General features: G+C 39.3%; 1 protein-coding gene across 1 annotated transcript; it reads right to left on the bottom strand.

The window, feature by feature from the left end:
* Window positions 1–5,283: 5,283 nt before the first annotated feature.
* FGG (fibrinogen gamma chain) lies at window positions 5,284–12,896 on the bottom strand. Its single transcript, XM_030565069.1, is given in 12 exon segments — window positions 5,284–5,374; window positions 5,748–5,920; window positions 6,925–7,205; window positions 8,145–8,329; window positions 8,443–8,576; window positions 9,372–9,497; window positions 11,884–11,943; window positions 11,946–11,969; window positions 12,071–12,121; window positions 12,124–12,207; window positions 12,210–12,252; window positions 12,891–12,896. Coding segments are annotated over 12 exon segments (1,182 nt in total). The 3' UTR covers window positions 5,284–5,359.
* Between the last annotated feature and the right edge of the window lie 423 nt (window positions 12,897–13,319).

The raw sequence follows: 13,319 nt of genomic DNA, 5'->3' as shown, positions 1-13,319 counted from the left end.
TGAATTCTCTTCAAATTTTGTTCCCTCTGTCTCAAAAATGTTATAAACAACTCTAGAAAAGGCATAGAGAAAAGCAAAATGGTTAAAGGCAGGAAAGAAAACACTAAAAGGATTTGGACAATTTAATTTCAAGAACTGATGAACATGGGTCTAATCCAAAACCCGTTGAGGTCAATGGAAAGTTTCCCAGTGTCTTCAATGAGGTCTGGATTAGGCTCAAAGAGACTACAAGACAGAGGCATATATATAAAATTCCACATAAAAAAAACTGCGCAAAGATCTCTAAGACTACAAAACAAAGCACTTACTAGTTAAGAAAAACCACCATTCAGATTGCCTGTGCAATCTTCATTAGGCTCCTTTGTGAGTCTGCGTTAAGATGTAGTCTTTAAGTACCTGATCACATACAATTTTTCCTCACAGGATGCCAGCCTCATTCAGCGCATAGGATAGACAGTGCTCAGTTAATGAGCAGCTATTCAGTATTTTGTTTTATCCTCATCATTCAGTGCATGGCTCTGGATCTTATTTACCACACACTATTCAAATCCTCCTAGGCTTCCCTGTGGTGCTCATCTCTATAGTATCTGAGTGCTTCATAAACTTAAATTTAGTTATTTAAATATAACTATATCATAAATAGATATGACTGCCATCAGTTGATATGGTATTATTCCTATTTCAGAGATGGGGAACTAAAGCACAGGTGCCTAAAGCCACAAAGATATTTAGATGCCTAACTGCATTTGCAGGCCTAAGTCCAGCATTTACCGTGCCATTAACATTCTCAAAACCACCACTCAGTTGTTGCCCAATTCTGCAGATGCCTATGGGGTTCAGTTGTCGAAGTGGGCACTTGTAGGCATTCCCAAAGCCTCCTAAGCACTGATACCACCCCACAGCTAATGAGCATCCATAGCCCTCGCTATGGTTCTTAAACTAGGCACACTACGGCAATTCTCTCTAGCACGATCAGATCCTATAAGCATGTTCAGAGCACGCTCAAGACTTGATAGAGAAGTCACAGAAGACAGTTAGCAGCAAACAGGCTAGGAATCTTCTGAGTGTGCGTGGGCGTCTCACACATTCTAGTGGTTAGGGCAGTCACTGGGATGTGGAAGAATCCAGTTTCCTTTCCCAAGTGAGTGCCCTAACCAGCAGACTATTTGTTATTCTGCAGTTGGTCCCTGTCAGTCTCTATTGTTGTGAAGCTGTTCTACTTTACATATATAACTACATGTTCTTTGGGTTAGAGAGAAAATGATAGTCCTTCTACAGCTAGGGTACTCACCTAGGATACAGATTTAAATGCTTGTTCCAAATCAAGGCAAAATAGGGACTTAAACTCAGGTCTTCACAGCCCACATGGGCTAGTCTACTGGTCTATTGGCTGTACTGGGTTAAGGCTAGCTCTATTGTCTGTATTTCAGCTAGTCAGGCATGGGTTACATAAATGGCTGATATGTCCTAGGCAACTAACTCCAGGAGACCATTCACAAGATGAGAATCCCAAGCAGAAGGCGATGCCTCCATCTGTGTCATCATTCAGGTGCCAAAAGCCCAAATCAATGGGAGCTGGCACCTAAATACCTTTGAGGTCTAAGCCCTGCCCCTTTCCTCTGCATTTCACTCCTGGCTAGTGTAGGCAGCTCCCCACTCAGTTTGCTGGCTTCTGAAGATCCCTTCCTCAGGTACTGTACCTACTGCTCCAATGCACTGTATGTGGAGCGAAGAGTGCCTAGCTCAGGGTGAGAATTCCAGTAGGTGACAGAGTGCCTGGGGGTTAAGTATTATGCTACTGAGCAGAACAATGCCTAAGTATCTTTGTGGATCTGACCCAGAGAGGTTAAGGCCAAAGTGTCCACTTATTCTGAGATGTCTGGATCCTGATTTTTCTGAGCACTCAGCATTTTATAGCACTTTACATATTCAAAGCTCCCATTGAATTCAGTTTTATCTGTCATGCTCAACTCCAGGGTCTCAAGTTGTATATCCATAAAATGAGGAACATACAGTAGCCTATAATCCCATATATGCTGAGTAAAGGGGCTGAAGCATCATTAAGGGGTGGGGCTCTAAAAGCCTGGATACTATTAGATGAGAATGCCCATGTGCAGGAATTCAGGAAGAAAGCTGCAGGCTGGGCTTCCAAAGACACTCTGGCATAGGAAATATACAGCGAGGCAGGGATCCCGGGATTCAACCACTCTAGCCTCCAGACAAGTGAAGTAAACAGGGACTGTCCATAAATTATGGAATGTTTAGGGAATTGTTGAGTCCTTCGTTTTTTGTATTTGTTGCAGATTTACAAAGCATTACAAGGGATGAGTGAGTCTTGAAAATCACCACAAATGTGTTACATAATTTCTGGACAGCCTCACAACCAAAACTGAAAGATGTTCAAAATGCTAGACCAGCACTTAAAACACCATTTTATAAGTCATAGGGAAAGAAACTTCAAAACCAGCATCAAGCTGGATGGCTACAGACCAATCCACTATCATCCTACCTCATCACAGTGAAATGTACATAACTAAGACAGTCTCTCACCAAATACAGATTTGTAACCAGAAACTACAGATATAAGTCAGGAGACACCCATATAAACTCAGAGAAGACTATCTGTGGAGTCATAGAATATCAGGGTTGGAAGAGATCTCAGGAGGTCATCTAGTCCAACACCCTGCTCAAAGCAGGACCAATCCCCAACTAAATCATCCCAGCCAGGGCTTTGTCAAGCCTGACCTTAAAAACCTCTAAGGAAGGAGATTCTATCACCTCCCTAGGTAACCCATTCCAGTGCTTCACCACCCTCCTAGTGAAAAAGTTTTTCCTAATAGACAACCTCAATCTTCCCAACTGCAACTTGAGACCATTACTCCTTGTTCTATCATCTGCTACCTCTGAGAACAATCTAGATCCATCCTCTTTGGAATCCCCTTTCAGCTAGTTGAAAACAGCTATCAAATCCCCCCTCATTCTTCTCTTCTGCAGACTAAACAATCCCAGTTCCCTCAGCCTCTACTCATAAGTCATGTGCTCCAGCCCCCTAATCATTTTTGTTGCCCTCAGCTGGACTCTTTCCAATTTTTCCACATCCTGGCATGGGGCCTAAAACTGGACACAGTACTCCAGATGAGGCCTCACCAATGTTGAATAGAGGGCAATGATCATGTCCCTTGATCTGCTGACAATGCCCCTACTTATACAGCCTAAAATGTAGTTAGCCTTCTTGGCAACCAGGGCACACTGTTGACTCATATCCAGCTTCTCGTCCACTGTAACCCCTAAGTTCTTTTCTGCAGAACTGCTGCCCAGCCATTCAGTCTTTAGTCTGTAGCAGTGCATGGTATTCTTCCGTCCTAAGTGCAGGACTCTGCACTTGTCCTTGTTGAACCTCATCAGATTTCTTTTGGCCCAATCCTCTAATTTGTCTAGGTCCCTCTGTATCCCATCCCTACCCTCGAGCATATCTACCACTCCTCCCAGTTTAGTATCATCTGCAAACTTTCTGAGTGTGCTATCCACGCCATCCTCCAGATCATTAATGAAGATATTGAACAAAACTGGCCCAGAACTGATCCTTAGGGCTCTCCGCTTGATACTGGCTGCCAACTAGACATAGAGACATTGATCACTACCCATTGAGCCCTACGATTTAGCCAACTTTCTATCCACCTTATAGTCCATTCATCCAGCCCATACTTCTTTAACTTGCTGGCAAGAATACTGTGGGAGACTGTATCAAAAGCTTTGCTAAAGGAATTACATGTCCACTGCTTTACCCTCATCTACAGAGCCAATTATCTTGTCATAGAAGGCAATTAGGTTAGTCAGGTATGACTTGCTCTTGGTGAATCCATGCTGACTGTTCCTGATCACTTTCCTGTCATCTAAGTGCTTCAGAATTGATTCCTTGAGGACCTGCACCATGATTTTTCCAGGGACTGAGGTGAGGCTGACTGGCCTGTAGTTCCCCGGATCCTCCTTCTTCCCTTTTTTAAAGATGAGCACTACATTAGTCTTGTTCCAGTCATCCAGGACCTCCCCCAATCGCCATGAGTTTTCAAAGATAATGGCCAGTGGCTCTGCAATCACATCCGCCAACTGCTTTAGCATCCTCGGCTGCAGCACATCTGGCCCCATGGACTTGTGCTCATCTAGCTTTTCTAAATAGCCCTGAACTACTTCTTTCTCCACAGAGGGCCGGTCATCTCCTCCCTGTGCTGTGCTGTCCAGTACAGCAGTCTGGGAACTGACCTTGTTCTTGAAGACAGAAGCAAAAAAAGCATTGAGTACATTAGCTTTTTCCACATCCTTTGTCACTAGGTTGCCTCTCTCACTCAGTAAGGGGCCCACACTTTCCTTGACTTTCTTCTTATTGCTAACATGACATGCTAACAATTGACCAAGGGCAGAATGAGACAAACTGTACTCCCATGTTCAAAATATAATACTAATTAGCTCTTATATAACACTTTTTATCCATAGCTCTCCAAGTGCTTTACAAAGGACATTAGTATCATTATCCCCATTTCACAGATAAGAAACTGAGGCACAGAGCGATGAAGTGATTTGCCCAAGGTCACCCAGCAGCTCTTTGACAGAGCCAGGAATAGAACCCAATGCAAGTCCCAGTTCACTATGCTATCCACTAGGTCACACGGATACCCCCTAGAATATGAGGGAATGCAAGAAAGATACTCCTCAAACTACAGTTTACCATGACAAAAAAATCTCATTAAAAACAATGAGGAAAAACTGGGCTTGACTCAGGGAGAAGGGAGATGTTATGTTTTACAGCAATCTGTCACCAGATAAGGAATGGACAGTAATAACAAGGACCCAGGGGATCACAAACACCATGTGTAACCAAATCCTGGGTGGGCTCTACCTGCCTCTGACAGGTACCTGAAGAGTTAAAAATGTGTTAAGGCAGCATTATGAGGAATCCTTAACAATGTGAGAAAAACAGTTAATGGTTTGCATGTGGCTTGCCTCTAAATGAATAATAGGAAAGTACCAGTGTATAAACTTGGGATGGGTGAACTGGAACAGATTTTTACGACAACTTCTGTAATTGTTTTGATTTGTTTACATGCCACTGGATCATTAATGACAAACTTTATGTTTCTTTGTAATCAAATTTTATTGAAAGTGCATACAGAAAAATAACCCCACAGAGAGCAGACACTGTAACTTGCTCATGCAGAAAGGCTTGGGCATTTAATGATTTTGTTTTAATAGTGAGCATCAATTAACAGCCAGAGCTGAACTGAAGATGTCTAGATGAAGTCAGTGTCCCAGAGGTAAAATATTTTGTTTTCCTGTCTAGATAAATCTTTGTTAAACTGTCTCTTTAAATGTCTCCAACCTACAACAGAAGAAGAAAGAAAGTATTATAGTATTCTTCACCAAAGGATGAACTATGTATGGTTACAATGTTTATGGTAGTCATGCATATTTAGACTAGTTGATTTTCAAAAGGGACAATGCTCAAAATATATAACGGCAAAGATCATTTCTGATGACAAGACCATATCCCTTTATTTGTCAGTCAGCTAAAATAAAAATTGTACAAATATACTAACATAAAAGTAAAAATGGTGTTCTGGGAAAATGCTGCATAGTGATAACTTTTATAGGCTATACTGGAATGCCGAGTGGAGCTATAAATATATTATTGTTAGAACTGATAACTGCTGTCTATTATCTTTCTAAATATCACCTCGGCCATCTGATCCAACCTTTTTGGAGCCACCTAAGTTGAGCTGCTGTCCATCTCCTATTGAAAGTCTGGTGAATGGGATGATTTTCATTGTAGTTTTCTTCATGGAATACCACCGAGAACGCCAGGTTGCCCAGATAATCCCATTGTCGTATCTAGATGGACCAACCTCTCTTGCTGAGTAAGTGCCACCTAAAATATAAATTGTAGCAGAATATATAATTGTTTGTAAAATAATGTATATGCATATGCATGTCTGTAGTAACGAAATCCCTGTGTAAAACTATACTTATCATGCACCACTGATTGCCTCTACCTACTAATCTATCTCTCCCAGGATTTATTCTAACATTCCAAATCTCTGAGCAGCTTCAAACTGCTGTCACTGTAAAAATATATCAGCCCACCAGAAGAATGTTTCATTCTCCTCTCCAAATGTAGATTTCCCCTCAAATTACACTGGTTTTAGGTATAGACAGCCAATATTCAGTCCCACATGAATGACAGATTTAAGGTCTGAAATCCCAAGATCAACCATGAATCCATGACGGTATGGTGTGGAATAAAGGTTTTATTGGTACTTGATGGACGCGATATCCGTAACTCTTTCATGGCTACATGATTTATGAGTAATGTAGCCATCCCAAACTTATACTGATAAACTCTTTCTACTACATCGTATCATCATGTATATATCCCAAACACACTATTGCAGATTCCCTCTTCTCTTCTCCCTTTGAACAAACTTCGGTACTGTCAAGTCAGTTTCTCTCCTGAATTCCCTCTCTCTCACCCTTTTTTCCTTATCTTTCCGCCTTGCCTTGGGTTTTTTTTGTCTGTCCTCCTGCAATGGGATTATGATTGGGACTCTGTTGCTGGAGACAATACTTTTGTAACCACAAAGCAAAAGGGAGAAACTTCTTGTCTTTGCCTCTAGCAGCAGTGGAAGACAGCACCTATGCTTTAGCTCTTGCATGCAATGCTTCCCCCCAGGCTCAGCAGAAGCTATCTGGAGTAACATATAAGGGCCGGGAGAGTATCAATTTGTGTTGATCAGCTCTGAAGTTTAAGGAATGGCATGGCCAAAAATAAATAAACAGCTAAAATCTACACAATTTTTTTCTTCATCACTAGAATTTGTTGTAAAGCCATGAAGTTATTTTTTATATGAAGTAGGTACCCAAAGCATGTATTACCTTGATAATATTTGCCATTGAGGTTACTAGCATGACATCTATTCATCCACCATCCTGCTCCATCCTGTTCAGCACAATTGCCATCATATTTATCATTGTCATTGTCATAGGTACTGAACTGCATGCCATTATGAGATGTAAAAAATTTGTCACTGGGATCATCTCCAAAATCAAAACCATCAAAGGCATCCCCAGCTTCACCACCAGCAACAAAATAGGCATAGGTCAGTCGGTACTTGTCTGCTTCCGGTCCCACTTTGAACACAGCATAGTCTGCAGTACTATTAAAAAAATAATGGTGAATTTGTGTACACTGGATTCCCAAAACATACACAATTAGACTATAAATGACAGCATTTTAGAGTCAGTTCCTGTGTTACTCTATGTCTAATTAGAAGACATTTCTCATATCTAATTAGATATTTCCTTGCCGGATTATAATATGTCACTTTAATGAATCATAATGAACCCTTCTATACCCCCCACCCCAACTTTAGGTAGTCAAAGACAGGTAAACTGGGTCATCTCAGTGGCCTTGAGTAGTGCTTTGCAATGGCTTTCAGGAGTTCTGAGTTAGCTAGATAATCAGTCTCCCATTGTCCATGCTGGAATGAAATGGGGATGGTGAGAGCAAATTGCTCCTGGAAGGAGAAAATGGTTGCACCACTCAACATCTGTCTCTTTCTATAGAATAGCAAAGTATGACAAGAACAGGTTCTGAATGGAATCTCATCTAATTTCCAGCAGTTAGAATGATGAGTTATCAAATGGGATGCAAAGGGTGTCATAGCAGGCTAACCCGGGGAAAAAGTAAAACGTCTTAAATGCTCCACATGAGTAGTGAAGAAACTGTGAAAGGAAGAAACAGAAAAACATTCTACAGAGTAAATTATATATTCCAAGAAAGATGCCAGCATGAAGCTTTCATGAGCATATGCTGCTCCCTTTTTTATCACAAAGTTGCAGGTAGTGAGAAAAAATTCAACTGCAAATATATTTATGGTTTTATAAACTGATAGCGAAGGTAGTTTGATACAAATAGATTAATGACTCTGCATTATCCATTCTTCTGAAAGTTGTATAAACTGATCTGGTAGTGGAGACAGGTGTCTGATATCTGGTAGTAGAGACAGATATCTGTGGTTGTACGAAAAAAATCAGTACACACGACAGGTGTGTATTGTAAGTTGACTTTTTTAGAAGGCTCATTAGTGAAATACCTTTTTTTATTCTCCCAGTCTTCCAGTTCTATCCTTAAGGCATATGGAATAGTTGACTGAGTGGTTATTAAATGAATCTTTTCATTTCCCAGCCAGTACTCTGACTGGTCATCTGGTGACAGGTGTCCAAATCCTTCTTTGTACTGAACCCAGTTTTTCTTGAAGTCCACGCTCCCATCAAGTCTCTGGTGGCAGATAAAGAAAGAAAGAAAGTCAACCAAATCAACATGTGCCCATGTAAATGAAATACCGTTATATAATCAGAATTATTCATGACCTGAATTTATAAATTACATACTCTCTGGAACACTGTCCATCCATTGCCAAATGTGTCTATCTCACAATAGACTAGGAACTGCTGCTTAGCTTTTACAGGTTTGATGAAGTAAAGACCACTGTGTCTGGCACCTTTATTTGCAATGTCTTGACAATCTGCAATAAATAAACACTATTGTTTGTATTTTGGCTACAGTCTCATCTTGTTTTAAAAGTGGTTTTAAACGTATCTGATCATTTTCTAGTACAGTGCAATATACACAGTACATATAATAATTACTATGGCAAAGTTATCTGTAGGCTAGGTCTTCATCACACAGGAAGTCCTATTGAAGTTAACAGGACTTGTATAAGGATGAGCAGGATTTTGCTATTAGTAAATAGCTAGGTAGCATAACTTGAATGTAAAATACAATAATTTTATTTGTTTCTGCAGTCATAAAAAGGGCATTTTTAGGTCTAATGTATTAGATTAATTATTTCTGTGTGGTTGAGCAGGACTATTATACTATAGTATCCTTTCTGTTCTTATAACTCCAGAAAAGCACTTGCCTGATCTATGGACTACAATAAAGATAGGGTTTACTGGGATAGTCAAATCTTGGCTAACTATGCCCAAATGCGAAAATAAGATTTGTTCCACAACATCCTATATGCAGAACATCTGTCTAGTATTTCTGTTGAATGAAGCACTAGCCAACAATAAACATAAAAATAGCAATAACAAAATGTAAATATGGAAAAGCATTCTTTATATTGGTCATGATGCTGAGTCTCTTATTCCCATGGGTAATTCTTAGAGCAATCAATGGATCATGTGATTAAGAATAACTCCTGTAATCAAGTTTTGCAGGATCATCCATTTAAGTACTCAGATGGCCCTCACCACTATATTGTCGACAGATAACACTTAAGAATTAATTTAAGCCACACAATAAGCATTTCATGTACCTCTTCCAGTTGTTTCCAGTATTTGGACTGTGTCTCTGCATGGCTCCTGACATTGTGACGCAAGCTGATTAGCCTTCTGTTTTAGTTGTGAAATCTTGATAGTGTTTGACGTCAACATATCTGTCAGTTGTCTAGAGATAAAAACATAAAAATTACACGTTATGCCAGTTTTTCTTAATGAGAACAATATATATTTCACTGAAATATGCCTTACATATCTAATGTACTAATCTAAAACGTGTTGCTTTATTTAATGCGACAGTGTAAATCATTTTGGGCTACAGTGTGGTATTTAGCCACAGTCCTACACTGTGGGGCAGTACAGAGCTGCCCAATCTCCATACAAGTATTTGGGCATTCTGCCTTATAGAGCTAACCATTTGCACTGGGAGGACAATAATTTGCTACAATCAGAGTCTGGCTGGTGCACAAGAAAGTGGAGCCAAGATTCTGCCTACTCCTCTTCTCTATCTGCCCCTTTTATTACAAGTTGCTTTTGAGTGGGAGCAACTTGGTAGCAGTTTTTGCACTCTTCTGAGAGCAAATACTACTGTTCTGAGTAGCCCATAAGAAGGCTGTACAAGGTGGGTAGTCTCCCTCTGCACTCTCATTTTCACTATGCTGTTGCATAAGGGCCAGCCACATTCCAGCCCTTTGTAAATACCTATTATGGCTTCCATATATATACATGTTTTCTAGAATTTTGGCTTTGATGCAATGTTTATTACATGTATCCAGATCTGAAACTGAATTTACGTGACCATTTCAGGTCTTATCCCTTCACCACCTCCCTGTTGTTTGAATGTCTTTTGCCTTGTCAATCCTCCAACAAACTGAGCACGCTGGCTCTAATCAAAGTGCTTACATGCATGCTCAGTTTTGAGCAGGCCCATTGCCTGATTCAGGAAAGCACTGAAGCACATGTTTCACTTGCATCCGATGAAGTGGGTATTCACCCACGAAAGCTCATGCTCCAATATATTTGTTACTCTATAAGATGCCACAGAACTCTTTGATGCTTAACTGGGGCATGCTTTACTTGGACCAGTATCTCTTTACCCAGTAAAGCCCATTCCTGCAGTCAGTGCATGGACAAAGCTCTACGGGATTTTTTCTTTTGTGAGATTTGCAGGTCTGGGTTCTGGAGGTAAAGTATATAGCACGGGTCGGCAACCTTTCAGAAGTGGAGTGCCAAGTCTTCATTTATTCACTCTAATTTAAGGTCTTGTGTGCCAGTAATACATTTCAATGTTTTTAGAAGGTCTCTTTCTATAAGTCTATAATATATAACTAAACTATTATTGTATGTAAAGCAAATAAGGTTTTAAAAATGTTTAAGAAGCTTCATTTAAAATTAAATTAAAATGCAGAGCCCTCCGGACTGGTGGCCAGCACCCAGGCAGTGTGAGTGCCACTGAAAATCAGCTCACGTGCTGCCTTCGGCACACATGCCATAGGTTGCCTAACCCGGTATATAGTAAAGTACAAGAAAGGACAATAGAAACCTGATTTCTATGAAGGTGTAGAGGACTTTTGAAACTTTCATAAAACTGGGCATTCATAAAATTATGGGAACTTGAAATAACATGAAAAAATAACAAGAGTCTGCATCCATGGCCCTACATATTATGAAAATTAACTATTGCATATTTCTGTTTTTAAAAGAGTGAATACATTTGAGAGCAATTCATTCTAATATTACATAGAGCATATTAATTTTAAAAAAATAAAAACCTAAATCTACTATGAAAATTAAAATCTTTCATCAGTGGGTGGTTAAATAAAAAATGCTCTCAGATCAGGTGATGCGAAGGTATTTAAGATAAAATATAGTTATATTAATTCTAAATGTCAAAAACTCAGAATTACTGTATTTTAACCAATTATGAGTGATTCCTGGCATAATGTTATCACAGAGTGACTTTGGCATTTAAAGTTAAATAGTACAATTACAATTTATAAATAATAATTCATTATTAAAATTTAGATAAGTTAAATATGTTTTCAAATATATAGAACAGTATAGACTTCAGATGGACACCTTTGAGTTTAATAGTTATTCTGGATACACTCCAATGAAACAGAGAGCAGAATTTGGTTCATGATGTGCGTTCAGCAAAACCAATAAAAAAGTTTCAACTGGCTAAACAAATCTTTGGTAAGATCCACGTTACAGTTTCATGTTACTAAAATTTCTGAAGTCTAAGAATAACTAATGGAAAAATTTTGAACAATTACTTAAACAAAAATACTGATTGAAGAAAAAAAAAAGAATGGCCAAACTTTGCCATGTTCTCACAGCCTGATCCTGTATTCCAGTGGGAGATGTGAGTATTCAAGAAATGCAGGATCAGATCCTAATTATGCAGTTATGAGTGAAAAGACACCAAAATGGTCTTTATATGCAGAAATGAAGTGCTGTGAAAAAACTTCAGTTGTAGCTGGTAAAATAAAATAAAGGAACAGATCTGCATAGTAAGACAATATCAAAAGTGAAAAATACCTACTGTATAGTATTTCATGTTCCGTAATACTGTTTCATATCTGATAATTTCATCAATTATTTTCCTGTTTTTTGAGTAAAACCGTCAATCACATCTGTAGAACAGGTACAATATATTAATGAAATTACATGTAAAGTAGAAGACTAAATTAATGTGTATTTTTCTCAGGTTTTGTAATAGTCTTTATGTTCTCACTTGGCAGAGTCTGTTTCTCTGGGGGGCTGAGGATTCGGATTTGGCGAATCACTGTTCTGTTACAATGGAAGAGTTAGTGATCTGCTGCAAGAGATTTTCAAGGACTTGCAGCTCCTTATCCACATCAGGGTGGTATTATTCAAGAAGTCTGCAATGCCGCATGTAGTTGGGCAATAGCTACCCTAAAGGGAAAAGAATAATTAAACATAATACAACTAATAAATAATAATATAATAATAATAATGGACCAGTCCAGGTTCTACAGCGAAGCAAAAGAGATGGTCACTCAGGGCAGGAAAATATTAAGGGCAGACCAACATTCAATTAGGATTTATGCAGTAACTGTGGACAGGTAGGACTTGGCATTTGCTACTGTGCTGTAGAGACAGTCCTGGTAATGCATATTGTTATTAAATATTAAAAATAATAATGTATGTTATTGATAATAGTATACTTTAGAATATACATGGTACTATAATGGAATTTACAGTACATATTAGAACAATGAATGCTGTTATTAAGAGTGAACCGTAAAGCATAATATTACATTTAATAACAGTAGATATTGAAAATAACAATGCATGTTAAAACAAATTAATAATGAATGATAATTATAAGTGGAACAATATTTTATTCGGCTCCTTAATTTAGAAGAAAGAAATTACACATCTACTTACAATCGTTCTCTAAGATGCAGCAGTGTTTCTCTGGTAGCAATATACTGAAAGGGGGAAAACACATTATTTTTTAATTAGTGTTCTCTTTATGGTATGTTGGGGGCATTGCAATTTTTACTAGTCCATTTGTACAGTTCACTTACTGCCATGCAAGCTGAAAAGAGTAAGGACAGGAGATGTGCAGTAGCCCAGCTGTGTAACTTTGGCACCATGATGTCTACACGAAAGGATGCTTCCAGCTAGTGTCTGAGAGATTCAGCTGTACGGGCTGCTGGAATCTGCCCTGACTCCCCTGCACTTCACCGCACCAGTTTAAGGGAGCTGGCTGAACCTGGGGGCGGGCACTGTGATGCAATGTGTAGGGGTGGGACAGTGGTGGAGGAACAACTTCTCAGTGCCTTTGTCCTGGATTCCCAGAATTTGCACTGAAGCTCCTGCTCCTCCCATTTTTAGTAGCAGTTTCCCACTCGCCCACACTATGTCCTTTGCAGCCAGGGCAGTGTTAGGATCTGGAGAAATCTAAGGGAGGCATGGAGCAATCGCTTCAGTAACACTGGAGTAATAAACTAACA

Source organism: Gopherus evgoodei, chromosome 5, assembly GCF_007399415.2.
Source record: "Gopherus evgoodei ecotype Sinaloan lineage chromosome 5, rGopEvg1_v1.p, whole genome shotgun sequence".
Lineage (NCBI taxonomy): Eukaryota > Metazoa > Chordata > Testudines > Testudinidae > Gopherus > Gopherus evgoodei.
Note: the sequence above shows the minus strand (reverse complement) of the source record. Positions and strands in the feature narration are given on the sequence as shown.